We start from the raw sequence: 13,369 nt of genomic DNA, 5'->3' as shown, positions 1-13,369 counted from the left end.
GGAAAAACACAGTCAGCTCCCAGCTTACAGGCACTGGGTGTTCTGTTTGGCACTGGGCGTCTCGTGGTCCTTCTTGAGGACTGGGCCCACGCCTCGGTCCCTGTCCCTGTGCCGTGGTTGAAGGGGGATGCCAGCTTCAGAATCTCATAATGCGTCTTCACTGTACAGGTCTGCCCTTGACTTTTATTTCTCACCCTCTTTGCAGCCCTCTGCTCCCCCTCACCCTGAGTTCAAGTCAGCAAACCACCAGGCCAGGGCCCACCCGACGTGGGAGGTCAGGTGGGCCAGGAGGCCTCTCCCTTCAAGGGCTTTGAGGCATCTGCAGCCACATTTGTTTTGGTTCCGTTTTGCTTTTTTTAAAGCGGCCGGCACCGCTGTCTTATAAATGGGATTTGTACCCTCGGGACAACTTAAAGTGTCTCTTCTGCTGCTAATAGACGATTGATATCGTGTCTCTGTGACCCACTCGCCGTGTAAAGAATTAACCTTATACCTTAGCAGACGTCATCTCCTAATATTTTCCTTTTATTTAATAAAAATATTATGGTGAAGAGATGAAGCAGGCCCAGTGCTGAGCTGGTGGGGCCTGATGGGTCACAGATTCCTCCGGTCCTCCACGTGCTTGGGGGCTGCTCTCCCCCCCCTCGCCCTTTTCTAGCCTTGCAGAGGAGCTGGAAGGGGGCTGGCCTTTGGCTCAGGGGCGTGGGAGCAGTGGGAAATGTGGCCAGGACTCCACCGGGCCCTGGAAGACGGAGGGCAAAACTGGCCTGTGCCGGGCAGCCTTTGGCAGGACTCTCTCCACGTTGTTCCATGCACGAGGCAGCCCCCAGCCCAGCAGGTTCTGTCTCCATCTGCTCAGTCCTGGGGCCCGAGATGAGGCAACTGGGGAGCCCCTGTCCCCAGAGGCGGTGATGATGGAGATGCATGGCTTTTCCTACAGGAAGCACGAAGTCATCACGCTTCCATGTGGGCCCACGAGCTCCGCGAATTGCCCCCAGCCCCCACTCTTGTGGCAGGCCTCACCGTGACCTGGCTGCACGCTGGTGGAGAATGCCATTCCAGACAGCCTTATGAGGGGAGCCTTCCGGGATTACTCTCAAAATGTGCCTGCAGGCCTGGTGCTCCTGTGCAGCGGCCAATAGCCCGGTGCGGCTGGCTGTGGGGGGCCAAGGCTGAAAGAGGAACTTGGTTGGGAACCAGGAAGAAGCCCACGCAGCCAGGGCATCGAAGTGAAAGCAGTGGCCCTTGGGGACTTACCAGAACATTCCAGACCCTTCTCATCCCTCCCTGCCCTGAGCTCCCCCAAAGAGACCCCCTTCCCCACTGGAGGCATGGCCCCTTCAGGGGGGCAGTGAGAAGCTTTTGCCAGCTGCAAGTTCCCCCAGATCAGCTCACACCTCACAACATCTTGTCCCCAATGAGCTGGCAGGGGTGCTGGGGGTGGGGTGGGGGCGGTGCAGCAGTATCTAACCGGGTTGGTTGTGCATAACCGTCTGGGTTGGTTCATGGAATGTTCTTGGGGCCCTCTGCCCCTCCCTCTCCTCCACCCCCCCAGAAGAAAGGAAAATTATTTTTCTTATTGTAAACTTTAAACATGAAAAAGCTGTTTTTAATTTAGCAGAAACTGGCTTGAATCTTCACTTTGTGAACATTTGTGTCCTTCAGAGAAAGGCGGAACATGAGTGCACACACACATTTGCACACATGCACGCATGTGCTCACACGCACACCTGCACTCGTGCATTGTGACACACACGTTCATCTAGTCACGCGCTCACACGTGGCATTGCTCATACGCTTTGTAACACGCTCTGTGCTCGCTCACACGCAGTTAAACCCCCGCTCACACTGACACCCCTGGACCAGCCTGGCCTCTCTGCACAGCACACTGGAGGGGTCTGGAGCCCGTCACCTCGTCACCTCCCTTCACCTCTTGCCCAGGGTGGCTGGGCCGAGAATGGCTGTCCACTGCATAGGGGCTGAGCTAGGGGAAGCCCGTCTGCTTCCAGATATCCTGCTTCCCTGCTGCAGCCCTGCATGGGCCAGCAGGAGCCTCCCTCCACACCTGGGCTTGGGCTGTGGGAAAACGCCGTCTCCCAGGACGGTGAGATGCAGGCCTGCGAGAAGGAGGCCAGTGTGACTTCTGGGGCCTCGCAGTGAGCGAGGGCCAAGGGGGCCTCCAGAGAGCCGTGTGAGGTGGGAATCTGCCCTGGACCTGGCCAGCTTGGAAAACTGCCCCTGGCTTTGTCTCTGAGAACACAGCTCCAGCTCCTCTGTTCTCACAGGCCCTGGAGATTTTGCTTCTCTTGGTGGAGCCTCCACACACGGTTTTATTAGGGGGCACCTGGCCGTGTATCCCAGGGGGCACAGCCCGAATATTTGTTGCACAAGCAAGAGGCTCTTGGGTGGGGAGGTGGGAGCAGCATCATCCACTCCAGCATCCTTGGGCACTGTCTGCCTGCAGATCCCAAGGGCAGGAGAGCTATGGAGCCCCTCTCCTGTGGGCTTGTAGCTGACCCTGCTTGTTGCCATCCCAGCAGCCACTTCTCTCTCCTTCACCAATAGAGCAATGATTTGGTGCCAGCAGCATCGTGCCCAGCCTCAGGGGTTAATTTAGGATTTGTCTGAGCCATTCTTGGCAGTGCCTCTTGCTGGGGTTGTTTTCGATCTGGGCGCATTTCCCAGCTCTGGCCAGCAAGATTTAAGGGGAGGTCGTGGGTGGGGGTTTCTGGACAAGGGAAAGGCCTTATTGCCTCCTTCCCACCCTAACTGCTTTCTATGAGGACACAATGCCAGGAGCTTCTGCAGCCATCTTGTGGCCATGAGGAGAGGCACAGAGATGCCACCACCCAGAGCCCTGAAATCATGGGGCCATCAGTCCCACCCTGGAACCTCTGACTTCTAGATTCCTTTTTATGAGAAATCACAATGTGCTACTTAAGAGACTAGTGATCAGATATTCTGATACTTGTAACCCAAACAATTCCAAAATTATAATATAAATGTAACAGATGCTAGGATTTCCCCATCTTATGTAAGTCAGGGTTTGCAAGCAACAGAAACTGACTCTGGCTGATTTAAATAGCAAAAATGTGCACTGGAAGGCTATTTGGTTGCTCACAGAAGTAGCAGGAAGGCTGGAAAACCAGGCTCAGAAAGCAGTAGGAATCAAGGGGGCGAGGCAGCCAGGGTGCCCATGCCAGGGAACTGGTGGGTGAGGATGCTTCTGCTACCACCACAGAATCCAGATGCCTCAGTTGGCACTGTCATCTGCCCTTGGCACTTAGCTGGAGCTGCTCCTGGAAACCAGATGCTGCTGTCTCAATGCTGTTTCTTTGCACCACTTGTTCCTGAGTGGAAACATCCTGTTTGCCCAGCCTGTGTCCTGTGCCAATGCCCTGGCTGCCTGGGGAGCAGGGGAAGTGAGTAAGGCAGTGCATTAGTCAGCTGCTGCTGCGTAATGAACAACCCCAAGTCTCAATGGCATGCAAAAATAAATGTTCTTGCCGTGTCTGTGACTGAGCTGGGGTGCGCCTGTTCTAGGCTGCCCTCAGCTGTGCAGCTCTGCTTCCAGGAGCAAGGCCGTGGAGCAGCCAGGAGGCTCAGAGCCACTGGTCTCACATCCTCCTCCGACCAGCAGCAAGCCAACATACGTCCTTCTCCTCCAGTGGTGCCAGAGGAGGAGTGAAGTCACAGGAGGCCTCCTAAGGTCCGGATTTGGAAGTCTTGAGCTGTCACTTCTGCCCATATGCCTTTGGCCAAAGCAAATGACATGAGGAAGCCCCAATTCAGGGCTGGGGAATATGCTCCACCTTAGGGAGGCAGAGCCATGTGGTGCGTGGTGGAGGGTGGGACGCGGGAACAGCCCGGGGGCTAAGGCCTGTAGTTTGATCTGTCACACCATTGGCTTTGGGGCTTCTGTTGCCAGCAGAGGGTTGACTTTTTTTGTTTTGTTTTGTGAGGAAGATCAGCCCTGAGCTAACATCCGTGCTAATCCTCCTCTTTTTGCTGAGGAAGACCAGCTCTGAGCTAACATCTATTGCCAATCCTCCTCGTTTTTTCCCCCAAAGCCCCAGTAGATAGTTGCATGTCATAGTTGCACATCCTTCTAGTTGCTGTATGTGGGACATGGCCTCTGCATGGCCAGAGAAGTGGTGCGTTGGTGCGCGCCCGGGATCCGAACCTGGGCCGCCAGTAGCGGAGCGTGTGCACTTAACCGCTAAGCCACGGGGCCGGCCCCGAGGGTTGACTTCTTATTGTGGGGACTCCCCAGACTTGGATGGGGACTCCTCCGATGCTGGGCACCAAAACGAGAAGCCTGCTCTACCTCTCCTGCAGCCACTGCCCCCTGGAGGTCGGGGAACTCTCCCCTTTTTCCGTCCAGTAGATTGGGCTGTAGGTGTCCTGGGCTTTTGGATGGCAGGGAAGAGGTCTGCATGGGGGCGTTCAGCTGCAGTTCAGCCACGTCCCAGGGTATTGTGGTGTCACTGGGAGGCCCGCCCCAGAGCTCCTGTCAGCACAGTGGTTACCAGGGGAGGAACTGGATTGTTGGCTCTGCCCCTGTCTCGTTGACCCCTAAAGCCGTCCCCCCGGGTCCCTGGCCCCTCAGCTCTAGGCTCTTGCTACCCTCTTTGGCAGTCCTGCCCTGTCCCACCTTCCACCCCACACTCAGCCCAGGTGGGGGGGCCAAGGGGCCTGGGTCCTCATCTAACCTCTTCCTATTCAATTGTAAGGAGTGGGCGCCGTGTCTGGCGTTTCTGGCTTCCACTGAATTCTCCCCTTTCACTTCATAATGTAACCTGGCTCTTGCTTTGCCTTTCAAAACTCAGTCTGGGTTCAAAACTGTGCCTGGGTTGGAAGTCAAAGGCCCTGGATGGTTTCCTCTTTGCCTTCCCGCTCTGATGGCCCGAATTCACCTCCACACGATGTGGGTACCCCGGATTGACTGAGATTCCATATAAGGCAGTGCAGAAAACCAAGGCGTGAACACCAGCATCTCGAGGTAGGGTTTGCTTCCCTAACAGTTGCTGAGTGCTTGTGAGGAAGCAGGCGCTGAGTGCTTCACTGGCATATCGATTTCATCTCCCCAAGAGCCTGCTACGAGGAGCCACTACCCACATTTAACACGGGAAGACAGTGAGGCGCAGAGAGGTGAAGTCACTTTTCTGTTGTCACACAGCTGGAGAGTCGGCAAGGGCTGGGCCATGCAGAAATACTCAGGAGTTTAGGTTTTCATTTGGCTTCTATTTAGAGGCTTGATGCTGAGGAGTGCTATGGCCTGGATGCAGAGGAAAGGGCATTCTAGGCAGGGAGACAGCCTGTGCAAAGGCCCTGAGGCAGGAAGCAGCAAGGCTACAGTGGAGGACGTGAGAAAGGGAAGGGTGGGAGAGGATGCTGGGGAAGCTGGCAGAGAACAAATGGAGCCAAGCAGAGCTACGGAACAGAGGAGAGAAAACTATATCCTGGAGGCAGCAGGAAGGGGCTTATAAGGACTTGCCTCTTAGCTCACACTTGGATGTGCTCTGTAACTAAAGTGAAGCTATTCAACAATTGGATACTCCGAGCCCCTTTGGTCAAGGCTGGCTGGAGAAGGACCCAGGGCTGGGTGAACCTAGAGTGAGGAATCCTTTGGGATCAGGATGGGCTTTGGGGAGGAGGGGACATTTGAGGTGGGTTTTGAGGGATGAATAGGAGTCTCCCAGGCAGAAAGTGATTCATTCAACAAACACTGCCTAATTCCCCCTCTCTGCCTAGTGTTGTGTTAGCTCTGGGGACCCAGAGAAACAGAATGAACACAGATGAGTATAAAATGAGGCCTAAAGTGCTCAGAGCCATCAGGGGATAGAGAACAAGCCTTAAGAGTAGGGAATTGGGTGTGTCTGTCTTTCCCGCTTCACACAGGGAACCTGAGCCCCCGTTCCCTGTGTTTGGAAAGGGTGAACATACTGTTAGCTTCTGATCTCAGCTCAATCTATGGGGGAGCAGACCCCGGAAATAGCTGCTTTCAGAGAGTTGGCTGTTCCCTGGTCATAGGACACACACACAGGAGTGCACTTCAGATAGGGCCCTCAGGGAGGGTCTCTCAGAGGAGCCTGAAAGATGAGAAGGTGCCAGCCATGAAAGGATCTGGGGGAGAAACGGTCCTGGCAGAGGCAACAGCACGTGCAAAGATCTGGAGGTGGAACAGCAAGGAGGCTGGAGTGGCTGGAGTGAAGGGCCAGGGGGGCAAGGGCCTTGCGGACCCTGGGAGGAGGGGGGACTTTTCCTCAGTGCGATACGGAGCCTGAGATCCGCCCTAGATCCGCCCTGCCTTACACAGACTGCAGCTGCTCCAGGAGCCCTGCCTGGCTACACTGGGTGGCAGCAGCTTCCTTTGATGAAGGAAGAAAGTGAAAACATCAGGGCTGGGTGCTGCCCGGGTCTCCAGATGCCTCAGCCTCCCCTGCCCTCCTCGGGGCTGGGGGTCAGTGGAGCAGGAGGAGGGCCTGGGTCACCGTCTGGCCATTGCACAATAAGCAGGCTCGTGGCTTCCTCTGACTCATCTCCAGGGTTTAGGACAGATCGAATTACCGCCGGGGCGTGAGGTGAACAGGGGTGAGTAGGGCGAGCACTGGCCCTTCACCTCTGCCCTGTGGGCATGGCCCCTTTCTGTGACCTGATAACCCCTGCTACCCCCCAAATCTTTTCTCCCCTATCTTTTTGTGCCCAGAGACTGGCTTAGTGCAGGCATATGTCAGTGATCAGGGTAACCAGCATTTTTTGAGCACTTATGAGCCAGGCACTTGACATGAGTTAACCCCATTTAAACCTTACAAAACCCTGTGCAGAGACCTTGGCGGTCCACACACTGAGCTCTGCCATCAGGCCTGAGTTCTAGTCCTGGCTCTGGCACTTAACTTGCTATGGGCAGCTACTGTCCCTGCTCTCGTCTCTATTTCCTCTCCAATCTCACAGGATGGTGGCAGGCACTAGAAGCCACATCTGTAGAAAGCCCAGCCCCACACTTGACTCCCAGAAGCTGCTGTCTCAGTCAGTGCTGGGGAAAGAAAATGGACTTCAAGTTGACTTCAGCAAAAAAGAGAATAAATTATTGGCTCATATAACTGAAAAGGCAGAGGTGTTTAGCTTCAGGCATGGCTGGATCCAGGAGCTCAGACAGTGTCTCTCTTTACCTTTGGCTTTATTTTCCTTTGTGTAGGTTTACTATTTCAGGCCATCTCTCTTCAAGTGGTGACCTCTGGCACTGCAGACTTGTGGTATCCTTCAAACCAGCCGCCCAAGCAAAGAGCGTGCTTCTCTTTCCCATGGTTCAAGCAAAAATTCCAGAATTGCATCTCATTGTGCAAACTGGGTCACATGACTGCCCTGAACCAATCGTGATGGCAGAGTAATGGGCTCTGCTGATTGGCCAAGCCTTCCAACCTGGGAAGGGTTGTTTGTGGGGAGAGAAAGTAGTGAAGCCAGCCCCATCCACATATCATGGGCTGAAAGTTGTGACGAGTGTTCCCCAAAGGGCAGTTGGTTGTTGACACCCGAAAGGGGGAGCTGATGCTTGTTATGCAAAACGGTTAGAAGTCCATGGAAGTGCTCAAAACCATATGAACAAGAAGGATAAAACAGAGCAGTGGCAGTGCCTAGGATACTCCAAATTAATATATACATATATATACTTAATATGGACATTTCATTAAACTGTTGTAAAGTGCAAATAAAAGCATGTTCAGAAAATGTTGGTGTCCCCCTATGATCTCTACCAGCGTCCAGCCATCCCTGGCCTTAGTAAAAAGCATGCTTGTTGTGCACTTAGAGGTGTCCCGCAGCCCCCCAGGCACCCCTCCCGGCTTCCGCCCCGTCCATGCCCCAAATCCCTGGTGGGTGCAGTCCCTCTGCTCGAGGAGGGACAGCTGGATGTCAGAACCCCTCTTTCTTCCCTGGGTCACCCCCCTGCCACCAGGGAGACTCTGCTACCCCTTTCACTGCTGGGTCTGGTCCGGGTGGATTTCTGGACCTTTCCTTTAGCACCCCATGGCAACGCTGGGCTCCCTGAGTAAGACTGGGCTGGAGAAATTCAGAGAGGAGGCTGAAGCTCTTTGGGCTTAAGGATCAGAGAATAGGGTCAAATGTGAGGTGAGAGGAAGGTAGTAAGGATGACGCCCAGGTTTTGTGGGCTGGGGGCTGCTCACAGGTTCAGGTCTCAGCTCAGATGTCCCCCCGCCACCCTGACGGTGGTGGCCGTAGGTGCCTCCCATGCTAACGTCACTCTCCTGCCAGCCCATCCCTGGTTTTATTTTCCACATACATGTGTCTTCATCTGAAAGGTTCTTGGGTCATTTGTTGGTGGGTGATGTCCATCCCCTCCCCGACTGTGCATCCCATGAGGGCAAGGGCCACGCCCGCTTGCTCACTCCTTTCCCCCAGTGTGCCTGGCACATACGGGCCCCCAATAAATATTCGTTGAATGAATGAATGCATGAACGAGCAACGCCCTGAAATGGCCTCAGAGAGGAACTGGTCGGAGCCTAGGCTTAGCCTCAGGGTGCTACCTGTCCTTGCGGGGGTGCTGGCCCCATCCTTGTGACCTGGAAGGGTTTGGGTCCAGCTGTCTCCCTCTTGGGGGCTCCAGCGCCGCCCCCCCCCGCCGGTCCGCGGACCTTGCCTAACGGCCAAGCAGCCGCTGTCCAGCGGGCCAGGAGGCGGCTCACTGCGCCTGCGCCAAAATTCCCACTTTCCCTCCCTCGCCTCCCCCGCCGGCCCCAAGCCCGCCGCCAGGGCGAGCGCATGCGCTGTCGCCCCCGCGCCGCGCGCCGCTCCCGTGCGCCTGCGCCGCGCTCACGACCGCCGAAGCGCCTGCGCACTGCTCACCGCCCGCGGGCTCGGCCGGCGCTTGCGCGGTGGCACCGGCGAGTGGGGGGGCCAGGAGGTGGAGGAGGAGGAGGAGGAGGCGGAGGAGGCGGAGGAGGCGGCGGCGGCGGCGGCGGCGAGAAGATGGCGACTTCGAACAATCCGCGGAAATTCAGCGAGAAGATCGCGCTGCACAACCAGAAGCAGGCGGAGGAGACGGCGGCCTTCGAGGAGGTCATGAAGGACCTGAGCCTGACGCGGGCCGCGCGGGTAAGGGGGTTGCCCGCGCTGACCCCGCAGGGCCGGGGAGGGAGGGAGAGGGCGCGTGTCCGGCGCGTGCACGGGGCCAGGGGTGCGCGGCGGGGGCGGGGCGCGGCGGGGGCGGGGCTTGGCGCAGCCGGAGGGGACAGGTGTCCCCGCGCCCCGGGCGTCGTGGGCGGGACAGGTGCCCCCACATCATCGATACCTGAAGGGATACAGGTGCCCCCACATCATTGCTACCCGGAGTAGGGGACAGGTGTCACTGCATCATTGTTACCTGGAGAGGTAGGGGCCTCTATATCCTCACTACCTGGAGGGAACAGGTGCCACTACACCGTTGTTACCTGAGGGCGGCTAGGTGTCCTACATCCTTGCTCCCTGAGGGGGACAGGTGCCCCCATATCACTGCTACCTGGGGGAGACGGGATGACACTGAGGTGTATGAACCGGATGCTGCTTGTGAGCATCGTTGTTACCTTGTAGGGGGGATAGGTGCTCCCACATCATTGGTACCTGGTGCGGGACAAGTTCCCCCCCATCACTGCTACCTGAAGTGACCGGTGTCTCTACATCATTGTCACCTGTGCCCTCACTCCCTGGGTGCTGGGGGAAGGATAGGTGCCCCCACTTGCAGACCCGAGGTGGGATAGGTATCTCTCCGCTCTGGACACCTGGGGCAAAGGCCAGGTGTCCTCCCCTGTGGGTACCCGAGGGGCTTTGGGAAGGCAGATTGTGCTCAGTCCTGGAGCTTGGAGTGGAGACAGCTGCCCCTTCTCCGTGCAGCCCCTATGGTGGGGACCAGGTGATGTTCCTCCCACTGGGACAAAGGACAGCTGGCCACAGATGGCCCCTGGCCCCTGAGGACCAGGGTGGAGGGACAGCTCTCCCTCAGGTGGCTGGGCTGTTTGGCCTGCAGGGGCAGGCCACGTTGCCTGCTGACCTCGCCTGGCAAGTCTCTGTGAGCCCAGAGCAGGGCCTTGGTTGGGGCTGGGGTCGGAGGCCTGGCTTTTCTCCTGGGCCCCAGCTCCCTGGCTATGTGACCACAGTGAGGTACCGAGCTTCTCAGGCCTCGGTGTCCTCCTTTGTCAAATGTGTCTGGCAAGTCCTTCCTGTGGGTCAAGGAGGTGAGCATGCTTTGCACAGGTGGCAGTAAATCTCCGTTGCGTTCTGAAAGAGTGGTGTCCTGCACCCTGGGGCCTCGGGGAGGGTTTGGGTGGGAGCTGCAGACACTCACATCGCTGATTTCTGGGTTTGGTCTCTGATCAGACCATCCCCGGTGGACCTACCTCTGTGATGTGAGCCTCAGGTCACACGCCTGATTCTTCAAGTGGACTTTTCAGGTCACGTTATTTTCTAATTAGCTGCTTGTTTCTCCTCGAGATCGTGACCTTGTAGACTAGAAGGTGTGTCTTCACTTCTGTGCGTTCATTTGGCACACATTGATTGGGTGCTCACTGTCGGCCAGGTGCTGCCTCTGCCTGCTCCAGCAGCTCCAGCAGCTCCCCTTTTTGCGCAGGGCGTGGTCGGTGAATGAATGAGTGAAGGAAAGTGTGCAACTTGAGTGTCCCCCATGTGTCAGGGCTTCTGAGGGCAGGAGTGTCCACTTCATCTTGTCTCCAGAATGTAGCATGTGCTAACATACAGTAGGTGTCAAATGTATGTAGTGTGACAGGAAGAATGGGGTCACACTAGGTTCGTGGCTGTCTTCGTGACTGGAGGTCCGGTTTCTGCGTTGGGGTTGGAAATGGATTATTGTTGTTGAAAAGATTTCTTTAAAATAACAGTTTTATTGAGAGATAGTTCACATACCATATAATTCACTTGTTTAAAGTATACAATTTAGTGGTTTTTAGAGTTGTGCAACCATCACCACTGTCTTAATTCCAGAACATTTTCATTGCCCCCAAAAGAAACCTTGTACCCACCAGCAGTCACTCCCCATTTCCCACTTCCAGCAGTCACTCCCCATTTCCCACTTCCCAGCCTTTGGCAACCACCTATCTTTCTAGATTTCTACATTTTTATGGATTTACCTATTTTGGACATTTCATATGTGTCCCCGTGTGTCTGGCTTCTTTCACGCAGCATTATATTTTCAAGGTTCATTCATGTAGCGTATGGCAGTGCTTCGTTCCTTTTTATGGCCAAGTAATATTCCATTGTCTGAATGGACCACGTTTGTTTATCTGTTCATCCATTGAGGGATTTAGACAAGATTTTTGAGATACGCAGACAGCAGTTCTTTTGGTCCTGGAAACCATTTTCTGTCTCCTTCCTCCCCCTCTGTTGGCTTCAGGAGTTGGGGAGGTGGGTGGACATGGGCCCTGGGCAGAGGTGAGCTCACACTGGACTTTTAGAGACAGAGCAGTGTTCTCTACAGGGGGCGATTCTGTCCCTCAGTGGACATTAAGCAATGACTGGAGACATTTTTGTTGTCTTGACTAGGGGAGGGGGTGCTACTGGCATTTAGTGGGTAGAGTGCAGGATGCTGCTCAACCCCCTGTGATGCATGGACAGCCGCCGTAACGGAGAGCGCACCGGCCCCGGGGGTCAGCAGTGCTGAGGCCAAGAAGCCTTCAGTTGGAGGAAACGTTGAGTGGGCAGGGGTGCAACCTTTTCACTGGGCAGATAGAGTTCAAGCTCTGTCCCCACCCCTATGGCTGTGCCACCTTGGTCATGCTGATGGCTTTTCCCGCACCTGGGACCAGGATGGGCAAGCTAGTTCCCAGCTGTCCGGCCATTGCACGTGGCGAGTGGAAGATCTGCAGTGTCTGGTGCCGGTGGGTGAACCCACCTGATGCAGGCTCCCCTCCTGCCCTCCTCCCGTGGCTGCAGCCTTCCTGTGCTGCCTTCCCATGCGGTAGACACCAGGGTTTCACCTGCACCTGCGAATAGGTGGGATAGTCAGTACCTGTCCCCAGTCGGTACCTGCTGTTCTGTCGTAAATTCCGCAGGACTGGAGCGAGCAGGGCCACTCGTGTGTCTGCTCACAATCCTTAGTGCTGATGGGCGTGCCCGCAGTGCCTTCCCTTGTGAAAGACCAGTCAGCAGACGTTGGGCCTGATGAGTAAATCCATGCTGTCACCTCTCCTGGAGGCGGGGACCCCAAGGGCTGGGTTGGGTTGGGGAACAGGACGTGATGTCAGGGAGACTGCTCTCAAGTCGCAGGTTAGAGGAGTGGGGGCATGAGTGTTTCTTTCTCATTCTCAGCCTTGAGGCAGCCCAATGTGCATGGCGCTCTGCTGTGTGACTTGGGACAGGTTTCTTAACCCCTCTGGGCCTCAGAATCCTCACCTGGAAAGTTGGGGTAGCTTATTCATTGCACAAAATGACATTTTAATTGCCCATCCCATCCCAGGGACTGTGTTGGGTGCTGGGCAGCATACAAGACATGTGAGGGCCATGCTCTTGGGGAGCCGGTGTGGTTTTAGGGGGAACAGGAGAGACTCATTACAAATGAACAAAGCAGACGCTATTGGAGAGAAGCAGCAGAGTGATGTGCTGAGACTGGCTAGGGCATGGGGCTGACATCTGGACAGAGAGATAGAACCCCCCACGCTGGGGAAGAGTGCCCCAGCTGAGGGACGGGCAGGTGCAAAGGCCCTGAGGTAGGAAGAGCTTGTCGAGGTGGAGGACAGGTGGGAGGACAATGAGGCCGTCATGTCAAAAGAGGGAGAGGAGAGGCAAGGCTGGAGCGGCCTCATGAGCCCTGGGTTCCCCTGAGGAGGGGCTCTGGGAGGGTTTGAGATGGTGAGTGGCCTGACCCTCTGCTTGTTTTATAACAGCTTTATTGAGGTATAATTCCCAATACATTCAAATCACCCATTTAAAGTGTACCATTCATGGGACTGGCCCAGTGGTGTAGTGGTTAAGTTTGCATGCTGGGGTTCGCAGGGTTCGGATCCCAGGCGTGGACCTACACACCACTCATCAAGCCATGCTGTGGCGGTGACCCACATACACAATGGAGGAAGATTGGCACAGATGTTAGCTCAGGGACAATCTTCCTCAGCAAAAAAAACAGAAATAAATAATAATAAAGCATACCATTCAGTGGTTTTTAGCATATTCACAGAGTTGTGCAGCCATCACAAGTCACTTTAGAACATTTCCATACCCCAGAAAAGAAACCCCATACCCACAAGCAGTCACTCTCCATTCCCCTTCCCTATCCCTGGCACCCACCAATATGCTTTCTGTCTCTGTGGATTTGCCTGTTCTGGACGTTTCGTATACATGGAATCATACACTATGTGGCCTTTTGTGT

At 55.5% G+C, this 13,369-nt stretch overlaps 1 protein-coding gene across 8 annotated transcripts in view; it reads left to right on the top strand.

The window, feature by feature from the left end:
* Positions 1-8,948: 8,948 nt before the first annotated feature.
* The window catches only part of CRTC1 (CREB regulated transcription coactivator 1), a 71,732-nt gene continuing 67,311 nt past the window's right edge, over positions 8,949-13,369 (top strand). For 5 of the 8 annotated variants that reach the window (XM_087443477.1, XM_087443473.1, XM_087443476.1 and 2 more), the window contains exon 1: positions 8,950-9,111. In XM_087443477.1, the coding sequence (XP_087299603.1) occupies positions 8,986-9,111 (126 nt within the window). In that variant the 5' untranslated portion in view covers positions 8,950-8,985. Of the gene's footprint in view, positions 9,112-13,369 lie in introns of all 8 variants that reach the window. The other 3 variants (XM_014781714.2, XM_004422939.3, XM_087443474.1) reach the window with 3 other exon arrangements.

The sequence above is a fragment of the Ceratotherium simum genome, chromosome 18 (genome assembly GCF_057802395.1).
Source record: "Ceratotherium simum simum isolate JZ-2026a chromosome 18, ASM5780239v1, whole genome shotgun sequence".
Taxonomy (NCBI): domain Eukaryota; kingdom Metazoa; phylum Chordata; class Mammalia; order Perissodactyla; family Rhinocerotidae; genus Ceratotherium; species Ceratotherium simum.
This window is presented reverse-complemented; position numbering and strand designations above follow the sequence as displayed.